General features: G+C 39.3%; 4 protein-coding genes across 7 annotated transcripts in view; all 4 read left to right on the top strand.

Moving 5' to 3' along the window:
* Positions 1 to 14,385, top strand: part of LOC114138898 (protocadherin alpha-C2-like) — a 191,399-nt gene that overhangs the window by 27,867 nt on the left and 149,147 nt on the right. The window contains exon 1 of one of the 4 annotated variants that reach the window (XM_028008387.1): positions 5,465 to 7,942. The exons of the other annotated variants lie outside the window; for them this stretch is intronic. Coding sequence (XP_027864188.1) covers positions 5,603 to 7,942 — 2,340 coding nt within the window. The 5' untranslated portion in view covers positions 5,465 to 5,602. Of the gene's footprint in view, positions 1 to 5,464; positions 7,943 to 14,385 lie in introns of those variants that run through there. 4 annotated transcript variants of the gene reach the window in all.
* Positions 1,471 to 5,590, top strand: LOC114139580 (protocadherin alpha-8-like). Its single transcript, XM_028009602.1, has 2 exons — positions 1,471 to 3,957; positions 5,579 to 5,590. Exons 1-2 carry the CDS (start codon positions 1,615 to 1,617, stop codon positions 5,588 to 5,590), a joined length of 2,355 nt encoding a protein of 784 aa, XP_027865403.1. The 5' UTR covers positions 1,471 to 1,614.
* LOC114139579 (protocadherin alpha-8-like) lies at positions 8,907 to 11,664 on the top strand. Its single transcript, XM_028009601.1, has 2 exons — positions 8,907 to 11,390; positions 11,650 to 11,664. Exons 1-2 carry the CDS (start codon positions 9,042 to 9,044, stop codon positions 11,662 to 11,664), a joined length of 2,364 nt encoding a protein of 787 aa, XP_027865402.1. The 5' UTR covers positions 8,907 to 9,041.
* LOC114138902 (protocadherin alpha-3-like) lies at positions 11,660 to 14,273 on the top strand. The gene has a single exon (XM_028008393.1). The coding sequence runs from the start codon at positions 11,860 to 11,862 to the stop codon at positions 14,260 to 14,262; it is 2,403 nt and encodes an 800-aa protein (XP_027864194.1). The 5' UTR covers positions 11,660 to 11,859; the 3' UTR covers positions 14,263 to 14,273.

Raw genomic sequence — 14,385 nt, 5'->3', positions numbered from 1 at the left:
ATTTTTCTATAATCATTATCTTCATCCTGTATCTGCAAACTTCACTTGCTTTTTCATGTTAAAGACTATTCACTTTGCACCATCTGACTTGGTTCTAATTGTTGTTTCACTTCAAAGTTTTATTAGAATGGATTTCTGATATTCACGGCCACGTAAAACGCGATTGACGTTTATTCTCCAATGGCAAGTTTCACTCTGTCTGGTAAATGTCTGGTTCGGCTGGAGCGTCACCGAGACTCTCTATTAGTTTGCATAGTGGTTGTTAATATGGGCAGGAACTCGGGAGGGATGTGATGTCGCACAAGATGTCGATTCTCCGAGTATGTTACTCTCAGCAATGGAGAAAGTTGTAGTTTTGAAGAGCTTAAACGATCTCATTTAAAAAAAAAAAAATGTTTTATATGAATCCACTGCTGACTCAACCATAAAGAAAACAGTTCAGATTAGCCTATTATTTTGCTCCATATTAAATTCATAAATATGCTCCGTCGCACTGAGCAGTTCTGTAACATCAGACGGTATGTCCAGTGGTCCATTGTGGTGGTTGAGATGTTGTTGTTTGGATTCTGCTGTGATCTATATCACGGGTCAATCAATGAGTTGAGTTTGCTGTCAGTCAAATCCCTTGCATGCAATATGTGGCTTGACTCGGCGTCTATTACCCCTGAAGTGAGTAGAAAACGGGCAAAACCCGAGCAGGATGTGTTAATAGAGCTGAATCTGGCCGGGTGGACTGGATCAGAACACGGTTAAAGTCATGACTCTTATTATTGCTTGCTGACAGGTTCAGAAGTTCCGTTGTCCATGTTTTCCGACTCCTTGAACTGTAGATATTCATAAATGAATAAAATCCTTCCGAGACATTTCAATGAGCAGTTGTAATTAATTTATTTTACATGTGTTAGGGACACTTCAATGCATCACGGTGTATTTTCAAACAGAATCTAAAAATACATTTTATGATTTTTTTTTTTAGATTTTTACTTTAACGATTGTTTAAATGATCAAGTAGCGCGCTGGTTGAGAAACGCAACTGTGTAATAAGAGACATTAGCTGTCTCTGGTGCTGAATTACATAATTGCAATGAGGTTAAAATGAAAGACGGTTTGCATTTCACAGATCTATTTTTTCCCCCACATCGTTTTCTGAAAGATCGAGACTTAACTGCAACGCATGAGTCGCTGGTAATGCAAGCTGAAGACATATTCCAAGTTATACATAAAAAAGAAAACAAAATACATGTATCTTACGGTAACGGGGAACATATATATATTTGGCTTTATGTATTAACTAGATTAATTTGAATGTTTAGTAGTTGTATTCCTGCCTTGACTTTTGGATCTACATAACGCATATCTTTCAGCAGCATATTGCAGGACTCAAAGCGTATTCAAAAACTGGTCTGTAATATCCACTTGGTGTCGTTGCAATACAACATAATTGATTTAGACTGACCCTAGACTGTCTTTCATGAAATCTTTTGTTTGCTGCTGCACAGCGGATGGTGGATCGGATGGAAGAACAGTAAATTGAAGCAATCTTAGCCCACAGTCTGAATTAAAAAATTAATCCATGGACTAAAAAAAGAGGAAAACGTGATATGCTGAGAAATAATGGCGACCTGGAGCCGATCGAATGACCACAGTTGGCCTGTTTTTCTTTTACACCTTCTACTGATTTTCGCGAAGCAGACTGAGGCTGAACTGAGGTACTCCGTTCCGGAGGAGGTGAAGGAGGGAACCGTCGTTGGAAATATTGCCAAGGATCTTGGTCTGGAGAAAGCACATTTAACTGATCGACGCCTGCGTATTGTTTCGGGATCTGAAAATACCTTTTTCAGTGTTAACACGAATAACGGCGCCTTACAGGTTCGTAGGAAAATTGACAGAGAAGAGCTATGTCACGGTGCATGCTTAATGGAGCTAAAGATCATTGTTGAAAGCCCGCTAGAAATGCACCACGTTGTTGTGGAGGTTACAGATGTAAATGATCACTCCCCAAGTTTCCTAGATAAACAGCAACATTTTGAAATAGCCGAACATACTGCAGTCGAAACGCGATTTCAGCTGCAAGCGGCCACTGACCCCGATGTAGGCGGGAATTCAATCCGCACATACACGTTATCATCAAATGATTATTTTGATATAGACGTAAGTCAAAGCGACGAAGACAAAATACCATTTTTAGTGCTAAAAAAGCCTCTAGACAGGGAAAAAAGAAAGAAACTTCTGCTGTTAGTAACAGCAATAGATGGAGGAAAACCTCCGAGATCAGCGACACTTAATGTTTCAGTCACTGTTCTCGATATCAATGACAACCGTCCATCCTTCAGCCAGGACGTTTACCAAGTACAGATATATGAAAATGTATCAGTTGGCACTGTTGTTGCACAAGTTTCTGCAACAGATCCAGATGAGGGAAATAACGGAGAAATTCAATACATTATTGCTAAGGCGTTGCAACCAAAAATATATGAAACATTTGAAATGAACTCATTAACAGGGGAAATAAAACTAAAAGCACTTCTTGATTTTGAGGAATTTGAAATCTACAAAATTGACATTGAAGCATCGGACAAGGGAACGCCTCCTTTAACAGGAAGGTGTAGAGTGGTTGTGAAGATAAAAGATGTAAACGATAACTCACCAAAGATAGATGTCACATCTCTGTCAAATACAATATCAGAAGATTCAAAACCTGGAACAACAATTTCCCTCATTAGTGTAAATGATGAAGACTCTGGTCTTAATGGAAAGATTATTTCACGTATACTTAATGATGTACCTTTTGAGTTGAAGCCATCCTATAAAGAAAACATGTATTCACTTGTTACAAAAGAACATTTAGATAGAGAGAAGGTTTCTCTTTACGAAATATTAATACAAGCCAGTGATTGCGGTAATCCACCTTTATCTACAGTGAAAACACTCAGTGTTCAGGTTTCTGATGTGAATGACAACAGTCCTCGTTTCGAGAAAAGTCCATTGCAGTTTTATTTACCAGAAAATAATGCCGCTGGGGCAACAGTACTTTCTGTAAGCGCGACAGACATTGATATGAACGAAAATGCAGCTATTTCTTATCATATTGTGAGAGAAGGGAGTAGAGATGATGTAACGGCATTTTTAAATATCAACTCAGAAAATGGACAAATAGCAGCGCTAAAGAGTTTCGACTTTGAAACTCTGAAAACTTTCCAGTTCCAAGTTGTCGCCACTGATTCTGGGACTCTATCACTGAGCAGCAACGTCACAGTGAACGTGTTCATTCTGGATCAGAACGACAACGCTCCAGTCATCCTGTATCCACTCAGCTCCAATGGTTCTGCTGAAGGTGTGGAGGAGATTCCACGCAACGTGAACGCAGGACACTTGGTGACTAAAGTCAGAGCCTATGACGCTGATATAGGATATAATGGCTGGTTGCTGTTTTCACTGCAGGAAGTTACTGACCACAGTCTGTTTGGTTTGGACCGCTACACTGGACAGATCAGAACACTTCGCTCATTCACAGAGACAGACGAGGCTGAACATAAACTGGTCATAATGGTCAAAGATAATGGCAACGTTTCACTCTCAGCAACAGCTACTGTGGTTGTTAAAGTGGTGGAACCAAAAGAGGCTTTTGCAGCTTCTGATGTTAAAAGTGCAGCAAATGATGATGAGGGAAATTATGTGACTTTTTACCTGATGATCACTTTGGGTGCAGTTTCAATTCTGTTTATCATCAGTATCATCGTACTGATTGCAATGCAGTGCTCCAAATCCACTGACTATACTTCTAAATATCTCCAAGAGACTAATTATGATGGGACACTGTGTCACAGCATCCAGTACAGATCTGGAGACAAACGATACATGTTAGTTGGACCCAGAATGAGTATTGGATCTACTATAGTACCTGGAAGTCATGCAAACACCCTTGTTCTGCCTGACAGGAGGAGAACATCTGAAGAGGTAAGAACATATCTATTCATACATTCCAAATTTGGAAAGAAATGCTGTGTTTTTCCTTTTTTTTAGTGATCTTTTCTGATGAGAACCTGAATGATATTTGAAAAGTTATCTCATTTTTGTTTCAATACAATATAACGCATTATGGGTCTGTTGCTGTTCCTTGGTATTGTTAAAAATAAACTGTTTGATTAAAGATTGAAAAAGTTATTTACACATCTGCATTTCCTTTAATAGATCATTTTACAGTAGATGTTTCTCACAAGGTGTCCGTGCACTGACATTATAATGCTTGATACATTCTCCTCTGCCTGTTTGGGACGCAGAAACCATCTCCTTCATTCAAGCTACTCATTTTGTTGATGATGTCTGGAGAAATGAAAAGGGACCAGTTTATTTGATTAACTAAGGTAGAACATTGTGTTTCAGCATACAGTTTAGATCTGCAGACAAACTACATGTTAGTTGAACCCCAGATGAGCATGTAATGTACTACAGTATTGAACAATCATGCAAATATACTGGTACTACCTGAAAGGAAGTACATCTGAAGTGGCAGCCTGTGCAATTAGAAACTTTGGCTTATTTCAGTTTTGACTCCTTTCACTCACCACTTTTCCTAATTCATTGCAATAATAGTTTAGGAAAAAGAACATTTCAGACTTGGAATTTCTGCTCTTTAACTGAAGAGTCTGTCAGTGTTCATTTCCTTTTTTACATATGCATACCTCTGAACACAGGCTTTTTTGCAGTTATCAGAATACTTGAGTACTTTTTAAAACAATATTATTTAGCTTAAAGCATTTAAGACACAGTTTATTTTTTAACATTTACTAAAAGTGTATTTAATTCTAAACATTGTTCAGTTATTTCTAGGTTGTGTTCTGAATACATTCTCGTCACCTTATTCTTTACATCTTGCTTGATGAAATCTGTCTAATTCCCCACAAAATGTTTAAGTTATTATTATTATTTTTTAGAAATGTGTAAACATACACTTGGACATACAGTCATATTTCCTATCAGTTTCTAAATAATATAGCTAGTTTCAGGAAAGGTTAAAGCACTGCAATGCTTTAACAGATCATATTTAGTTTCACCGGGTTGAGGGTGGAAATGGCGGGATTAGCTGTCCGTGGTTCTGAATTTGATTGCCTTTCTGGAAAACAGTGTTGGCGAGAGAGAGAGCAGTGTACATAGATTTGGTTTGAGTAAAATATTTTACATAACACACCGAGTCCTCCATGTTTTTTTGTGTTATCATTTCTTTAAAGCACATAAGGAAGCTGTTAAGGTCACGCCTACAAAAAAATTCACCCGCAATTATGTATGTTTAATGACTGATGTATTTCTGTGTTCACTTATTGCTTCGACGTGTTTATTTAATGAAAGGAACGAAAACAAAGCTGTGTCAATTTGAAATCTCCATAGATACAATAAACCATGTTTGTCCACAAGGTGTCGTTGCAATATATCCATATCACCGCAAAGATTCCCTTATTAGACCAAGTCTTTTGTTTGCTCGTCCACCGCACAGGGCACTTTTGATGAAAGAACGGGAGAATTAAGAAACCGTGTCGGGATTTGATATAGAACATAATAATTGTGACAAATGGTACACCAGGAGCGCATGTGAGGCTAAATAACGATGGAAAACCGGAAACGATCGAGCGACTGCCGTTGGCATGTTTTTCTTCTGCTGATTTTTGCGAAGCAGGCTGCGGCTCAACTGAGATACTCTGTTCCAGAAGAAGTGAAAGAGGGAACCGTCATTGGAAATATTGCGAAGGATCTTGGTCTGGAGAAATCGCATTTAACTGATCGACGGCTACGGGTTGTTTCCGGGTCCGAAAACACATTGTTTGATGTCAATTTGGACAACGGAGGATTACAGGTTCGTAGAAAATTTGACAGAGAGGAGCTTTGTCATGGTGAAGGCGCATGCCTCGTGGAGCTCAAAATTATTGTTGAAAATCCGTTGGAGATGCACGACGTTGCTGTAGAAATTACGGATATCAATGATCACTCCCCAAATTTTACAAAAACAGAGCAACATTTTCAAATAGCTGAACATACTGCCGTAGGCACACGGTTTCAGCTGCCAATGGCCCGTGACCCCGATGCAGGAGTGAATTCAATACGATCATACAGTTTATCATCAAATGACTATTTTGATATAGATTTAAGCCAAAACGATGAAGATAAAATACCATTTTTAGTGCTAAAGAAGCCTCTAGACAGAGAACAACATAAGAAGCTTGTATTGTTTGTTACAGCAAAAGATGGAGGAAAACCTCCGAGATCAGGGACACTTAATGTTTCAGTCACTGTGCTTGATATTAACGATAATCGTCCGTCCTTCAGCCAGGACGTTTACCAAGTACAGATATATGAAAATGCTTCAGTAGGAACTATTGTTACAAGAGTTAATGCAACAGATCCAGATGAGGGAACAAACGGAGAAATTGAGTACAGCATTGCTAACACACTAGCACCTAAAATATACAGCATATTTGAATTGGAAAAGATAACAGGTCAAATCAAATTAAAAGCAGCTTTGGACTTTGAGGAATCTGAAATCTACAAAATTGACATTGAAGCATCAGACAAGGGAACGCCTCCTTTAACAGGGAGGTGTAGAGTGGTTGTGAAGATAAAAGATGTAAACGATAACTCACCAAAGATAGATGTCACATCTCTGTCAAATACAATATCAGAAGATTCAAAACCTGGAACAACAATTTCTCTAATAAGTGTAACAGATAAAGACTCTGGTCTTAATGGAAAGATTATTTCACGTATACTTAATGATGTACCTTTTGAGTTGAAGCCATCCTATAAAGAAAACATGTATTCACTTGTTACAAAAGAACATTTAGATAGAGAGAAGGTTTCTCTTTACGAAATATTAATACAAGCCAGTGATTGCGGTAATCCACCTTTATCTACAGTGAAAACACTCAGTGTTCAGGTTTCTGATGTGAATGACAACAGTCCTCGTTTCGAGAAAAGTCCATTGCAGTTTTATTTATCAGAAAATAATGCCGCTGGGGCAACAGTATTTTCTGTAAGCGCGACAGACATTGATATGAACGAAAATGCAGCTATTTCCTATTATATTCTGAGAGAAGGGAGAAAAGACGACGTGACGGCATTTTTAAATATCAACTCAGAAAATGGACAAATAGCAGCGCTAAAGAGTTTTGACTTTGAAACTCTGAAAACTTTCCAGTTCCAAGTTGTCGCCACTGATTCTGGGACTCCGTCACTGAGCAGCAACGTCACAGTGAACGTGTTCATTCTGGATCAGAACGACAACGCTCCAGTCATCCTGTATCCACTCAGCTCCAATGGTTCTGCTGAAGGTGTGGAGGAGATTCCACGCAACGTGAACGCAGGACACTTGGTGACTAAAGTCAGAGCTTATGACGCTGATATAGGATATAATGGCTGGTTGCTGTTTTCACTGCAGGAAGTTACTGACCACAGTCTGTTTGGTTTGGACCGCTACACTGGACAGATCAGAACACTTCGCTCATTCACAGAGACAGACGAGGCTGAACATAAACTGGTCATACTGGTCAAAGATAATGGCAACGTTTCACTGTCAGCAACAGCTACTGTGATTGTTAAACTGGTGGAACCAAAAGAAGCTTTTGCAGCTTCTGATGTTAAAAGTGCAGCAAAGGATGACGAGGAAAATGATGTGACTTTTTACCTGATGATCACTTTGGGTGCAGTTTCAGTTCTGTTTATCATCAGTATCATCGTACTGATTGCTATGCAGTGCTCCAAATCCACTGACTATACTTCTAAATATCTCCAAGAGACTAATTATGATGGGACACTTTGTCACAGCATCCAGTACAGATCTGGAGACAAACGCTACATGTTAGTTGGACCCAGAATGAGTATTGGATCTACTATAGTACCTGGAAGTCATGCAAATACACTAGTGCTTCCTGACAGGAGGAGAACATCTGAAGAGGTAAGCCATTTACTTGAAATCATTGTTTTATGTCACTCTTCCCACTCATGAAATATTCCCGCTGACAGTTTCCTTTCCATTTTACTGTTGTTGTTTTTGTTGGTATCAGACAGTTTTAGACTTTGTGTTTTTTTTGGTTTAATTGATTATTTGTAATTGCCCATTTGTTATTTTGTATATTTTATATGCGTGGGTATCATAATTCGTTTTCTTCCAGACTTACCAACAGAAGTAAGTCAGAGAGCTTGAGTGCTTTGTCTTCAATTCTAGTCTTTGAAAAGTTTTTTCTCTTTTGTTGTAGATACTTTATTGTTTTCTTATATTTCATTTTTGAAATGGATAACTTTTCATTTGCATGAATAAATCATTGTCCCCAAGATAAATTTTAACGAGATTTTTTTTTTTTTTGTATTGTTTAAAATCAACCTTTAGCATACGTTCACATTTTCTGGTAGTTTCTACACAATCTGGGTTGTTTGCAGTAAGTTTGTAAATTGAAATAATTTTAAGTGCTAAGAACGCATTTCGGTGTAGTGAGCAGACTGAGGGATTGGGGTCATTTGCTGTCCGTGGTGCTGAATTCAATCGGCTCGCTGGAAAAGAGACTGGCAGATAGGAGGCACATATATTTGGATGAGTGGAATATTTTACAAAACACGCGTTGACTGAGCGATGTTTTATTATGTTATGAAGGAGCCAATTATATGGTTATCTGTTGTTAATGTAAAAGAACGATGTTCCTGTCACAGCTATGCAAAGAACTTGCCCGACATGATTTCTGTTTAATGACTGAACTAATTCACAGTTGACTCGTTGTCTAGAAATGCTGATTTTCTGAACGCACAGACGACAAAGCTTTGTCACGGAGCCTTTTTCATAAAATAAACAAATAAACTATGTTGTCCACAAGGTGTCGTTGTAATACATCCAAACCGGCAGAGACAGTCCATACTCAGACCAAGCCTTTTGTTTGCTGTTCCACCACACAGGGCATTTTTGATGAAAGAACGAGAGATGTAGTGTTTCATGTGGGAGTTTGATCAAGAAAAAAACATCGCCATAAATATTACACCTGGAGTGAATGTGAAGCTGAATTACGATGGCAAACTGGAAACGATCGCGTGGCTATTTTCGGCGTGTTTTTCTTTTACACCTTCTCCTGATTTTCGTGAAGCAGACTGCGGCTGAACTGAGGTACTCTGTTCCGGAGGAGGTAAAAGAGGGAACCGTCATTGGAAATATTGCGAAGGATCTTGGTCTGGAGAAAGCACATTTAACTGATCGACGGCTACGAGTTGTTTCCGGGTCAGAAAGCAGACTGTTCGATATAAACATGGATAACGGTGCTTTGGAGGTTCGTAGGAAATTTGACAGAGAGGAGCTATGTCACGGGGAAGGCGTATGCGTAACGGAGCTAAAAATTATTGTGGAAAATCCCTTAGAGATGCACTACGTTGCTATTGAAATTAAAGATGTGAATGATCACTCCCCAAATTTTACAAAAACGGAGCAACGTATTCAAATAGCTGAGCATACGTCAATCGGCACACGTTTTCAGCTGCAAGCGGCCCGTGACCCCGATGCAGGAGTAAATTCAATCCGCTCATACAGTTTATCATCAAATGACTATTTTGATATAGACCTAAGTCAAAGCGATGAGGACAAAATACCATTTTTAGTGCTAAAGAAGCCTCTAGACCGAGAACAAAGTAAGAAACTTGTATTGTTTGTTACAGCAAAAGATGGAGGAAAACCTCCGAGATCAGGGACACTTAATGTTTCAGTCACTGTGCTTGATATTAACGATAATCGTCCATCCTTCAGCCAGGACGTTTACCAAGTACAGATATATGAAAATGCTTCAGTAGGAACTATTGTTACAAGAGTTAATGCAACAGATCCAGATGAGGGAACAAACGGAGAAATTGAGTACAGCATTGCTAAAACATTGGCACCTAAAATATACAGCATATTTGAATTGGAAAAGATAACAGGTCAAATCAAATTAAAAGCAGCTTTGGACTTTGAGGAATCTGAAATCTACAAAATTGACATTGAAGCATCAGACAAGGGAACGCCTCCTTTAACAGGAAGGTGTAGAGTGGTTGTGAAGATAAAAGATGTAAACGATAACTCACCAAAGATAGATGTCACATCTCTGTCAAATACAATATCAGAAGATTCAAAACCTGGAACAACAATTTCTCTAATAAGTGTAACAGATAAAGACTCTGGTCTTAATGGAAAGATTATTTCACGTATACTTAATGATGTACCTTTTGAGTTGAAGCCATCCTATAAAGAAAACATGTATTCACTTGTTACAAAAGAACATTTAGATAGAGAGAAGGTTTCTCTTTACGAAATATTAATACAAGCCAGTGATTGCGGTAATCCACCTTTATCTACAGTGAAAACACTCAGTGTTCAGGTTTCTGATGTGAATGACAACAGTCCTCGTTTCGCGGAAAGCACATTGCAGTTTTATTTACCAGAAAATAATGCCGCTGGGGCAACAGTACTTTCTGTAAGCGCGACAGACATTGATATGAACGAAAATGCAGCTATTTCCTATTATATTCTGAGAGAAGGGAGAAAAGACGATGTGACGGCATTTTTAAATATCAACTCAGAAAATGGACAAATAGCAGCGCTAAAGAGTTTTGACTTTGAAACTCTGAAAACTTTCCAGTTCCAAGTTGTCGCCACTGATTCTGGGACTCCGTCACTGAGCAGCAACGTCACAGTGAACGTGTTCATTCTGGATCAGAACGACAACGCTCCAGTCATCCTGTATCCACTCAGCTCCAATGGTTCTGCTGAAGGTGTGGAGGAGATTCCACGCAACGTGAACGCAGGACACTTGGTGACTAAAGTCAGAGCCTATGACGCTGATATAGGATATAATGGCTGGTTGCTTTTTTCACTGCAGGAAGTTACTGACCACAGTCTTTTTGGTTTGGACCGCTACACTGGACAGATCAGAACACTTCGCTCATTCACAGAGACAGACGAGGCTGAACATAAACTGGTCATAATGGTCAAAGATAATGGCAACGTTTCACTCTCAGCAACAGCTACTGTGATTGTTAAACTGGTGGAACCAAAAGAAGCTTTTGCAGCTTCTGATGTTAAAAGTGCAGCAACGGAGAATGACGATGATCATGTGACTTTTTACCTGATGATCACTTTGGGAGCCGTTTCTGTTTTGTTTATCATCAGTATCATTGTACTGATTGCTATGCAGTGCTCCAAATCCACAGACTATACTTCTAAATATCTGCAAGAGACTAATTATGATGGGACTCTTTGTCACAGCATCCAGTACAGATCTGGAGACAAACGCTACATGTTAGTTGGACCCAGAATGAGCATAGGATCTACTATAGTACCTGGAAGTCATGCAAACACACTAGTGCTTCCTGACAGGAGGAGAACATCTGAAGAGGTAAGAACATATCTATTCATGCACTCCAAGTTTGAAAAGTTTTCTTTTTAAATATTTTTTCCTTGTCATAAAATATTTTAACAGAAAATTATTAGAATTTCTTTTTTTAATATAAATTTAATTTCATTTTAATGTAAAGCAGTATTCATCCGTTGCTTCCCCTTGGTATTCATGCAACAAAAAAATATTAAAGATAAATAAATATTCTCACGTAAGCATATCCTTTAATCCATTGATGATTCCATGCGCTTTTCACAAGGTGGCGGTATATTAACAACATAATGCCTCATACCGTCTCCGCGTCCTCCCTTCGATGTAGACATTACTCTTTTCATTCGGGCAAGACATTTTGCTGAAGGTGTCCGGAGAACTGAAAGGGGACCAGTTTAGTTGATTTGTGTCATACATTACACCTAGGAAAGAATTTGTTTCGTGTGGTGTTGACAACAACGTAGATAACTGGAGAATCATGCGCGCAAGTGGATTTTTATTTACACAGGACGATATGAAACAAAGAGGACGGGATTCATGGCAACACCGATACACAATGCTCGCCGCTTGGATTTGGCTTTCATTTCTATATTCCGCTTCGGCGCAGCTGAGATATACGATATTAGAGGAGCTTAAAGAGGGAAGTGTTGTTGGAAATCTAGCCAAGGATCTGGGAATAGACGCGACTGTGATGAAAAGGAGGGGATTCCGAATTATGTCCGGCTTGAACGAACCTCTTTTTACGGTAAACGAGAACGACGGGATCATGTATACTAGACGGCAAATAGATCGAGAGCAAGTATGTAAAGATAATAATGCATGTTTGGTCAATCTCAAAACAGTTCTGGAAAATCCGCTAGAAATACATTATGTAACAGTTGAGATAGCAGATTTAAACGATCACGCTCCCAAATTTCCCGAGAACATGCAGCGACTGGAGATCTCAGAATCTGCATTACCGGGAGCACAGTACCAGCTGCAGATGGCTCGTGATCCAGATGGTGGTATTAACGCGGTCCAGCAGTACACAATCAGTCAGAATGAACATTTTCGGCTAGAAATTAAAGATCGCGGTAGAGACGGCAAAACACCAATATTGCAGTTACAGAGGCAGCTGGACAGAGAGGCCAAAGATGGTCATAAATTTGTGCTTAGAGCTATTGATGGCGGAACTCCACCAAAGACAGGCACGGTTGAAATATACATAGATGTCATTGATGTGAATGACAACATGCCAATATTCACCAAAGAAAAATATTCGGCGTCGTTGCAGGAAAACGCTCCAGTGGGTACAACAGTGATCCGAGTTAATGCAACAGATATGGATGCAGGACTTAATGGGGAAGTAGTTTATTCATTTGGCAGTGACGTTAAAGATCAGATTAAAGAGATATTTAGTGTCGACTCTGTCACAGGGGAGATCACTGTTAAAGGACACGTGGACTTCGAAGAAAAAGACAGCTATGATATTGATATACAGGCCTCTGATAAAGGAAGTGTTCCATTCAAAACGTATAAAAGTGTTATTATTAAAATTGGAGACGTTAACGACAATCCTCCTGTGATTGAAGTTGCCTCTCTATCAAGTGCAGTTTCAGAAGATTCCAGACCAGGAACGACAGTGGCACTTATTAGTATCACAGATTTAGATTCTGGTGTCAATGGAAAAATATTAAGCTACGTAGCTGATGAAGAGCCATTTAAAATAACTCCATCGTTTCAAGATAACATGTTTGCCGTAGTCACCAAATCTGAGCTGGACAGAGAAGAAAAATGTGTTTATGATCTCACTATAATAGCTAAGGACGCAGGTACACCTGCATTAAAATCACAAAGGACAATACGTCTAAATATTTTAGATGCAAATGACAACAGTCCCGAGTTTTTGCAGAGCCCTTATGCGTTTTACATCTCAGAAAATAACCCACCAGGAGCCTCTGTGTTTTCGGTGCAAGCAGTAGACCGGGATGAAGGAGAAAATTCTCAAATTACATATAGCTTTATGAGAACGGCAGGTAACGACCGCACTGTGACATCATTCCTAAATGTCAATTCTGAAACTGGGGACATTGTGGCGCTGAAAAGTTTTGACTTTGAGACTCTAAAAACTTTCCAGTTCCAAGTTGTCGCCACTGATTCTGGGACTCCGTCACTGAGCAGCAACGTCACAGTGAACGTGTTCATTCTGGATCAGAACGACAACGCTCCAGTCATCCTGTATCCACTCAGCTCCAATGGTTCTGCTGAAGGTGTGGAGGAGATTCCACGCAACGTGAACGCAGGACACTTGGTGACTAAAGTCAGAGCTTATGACGCTGATATAGGATATAATGGCTGGTTGCTGTTTTCACTGCAGGAAGTTACTGACCACAGTCTGTTTGGTTTGGACCGCTACACTGGACAGATCAGAACACTTCGCTCATTCACAGAGACAGACGAGGCTGAACATAAACTGGTCATAATGGTCAAAGATAATGGCAACGTTTCACTCTCAGCAACAGCTACTGTGATTGTTAAACTGGTGGAGCCAAAAGAAGCTTTTGCAGCTTCTGATGTTAAAAGTGCTGCAAAGGATGATGACGATGATCATGTGACTTTTTACCTGATGATCACTTTGGGAGCCGTTTCTGTTTTGTTTATCATCAGTATCATCGTACTGATTGCTATGCAGTGCTCCAAATCTACAGACTATACTTCTAAATATCTGCAAGAGACTAATTATGATGGGACACTTTGTCACAGCATCCAGTACAGATCTGGAGACAAACGGTACATGTTAGTTGGACCCAGAATGAGTATTGGATCTACTATAGTACCTGGAAGTCATGCAAACACACTAGTGCTGCCTGACAGGAGGAGAACATCTGAGGAGGTAAGATAAACATTGTTGTGCAGGTGTTTTCCTAGGTTAATATTATATATCATCTGGTTTAATACATTACTCTTTAAATCACCAATGTGTTTATTGTCATTTTATTATGTGTCAGTGCCAGCTGTTGTGTTG

This window comes from Xiphophorus couchianus, chromosome 23 (genome assembly GCF_001444195.1).
Source record: "Xiphophorus couchianus chromosome 23, X_couchianus-1.0, whole genome shotgun sequence".
Taxonomy (NCBI): domain Eukaryota; kingdom Metazoa; phylum Chordata; class Actinopteri; order Cyprinodontiformes; family Poeciliidae; genus Xiphophorus; species Xiphophorus couchianus.
This window is presented reverse-complemented; position numbering and strand designations above follow the sequence as displayed.

Coding starts and splice junctions, on each gene's coding strand:
- LOC114139580 (XM_028009602.1), top strand. CDS start 1,615: ATGGCGACCTGGAGCCGATCGAATGACCACAGTTGGCCTGTTTTTCTT.
- LOC114139579 (XM_028009601.1), top strand. CDS start 9,042: ATGGCAAACTGGAAACGATCGCGTGGCTATTTTCGGCGTGTTTTTCTT.
- LOC114138902 (XM_028008393.1), top strand. CDS start 11,860: ATGCGCGCAAGTGGATTTTTATTTACACAGGACGATATGAAACAAAGA.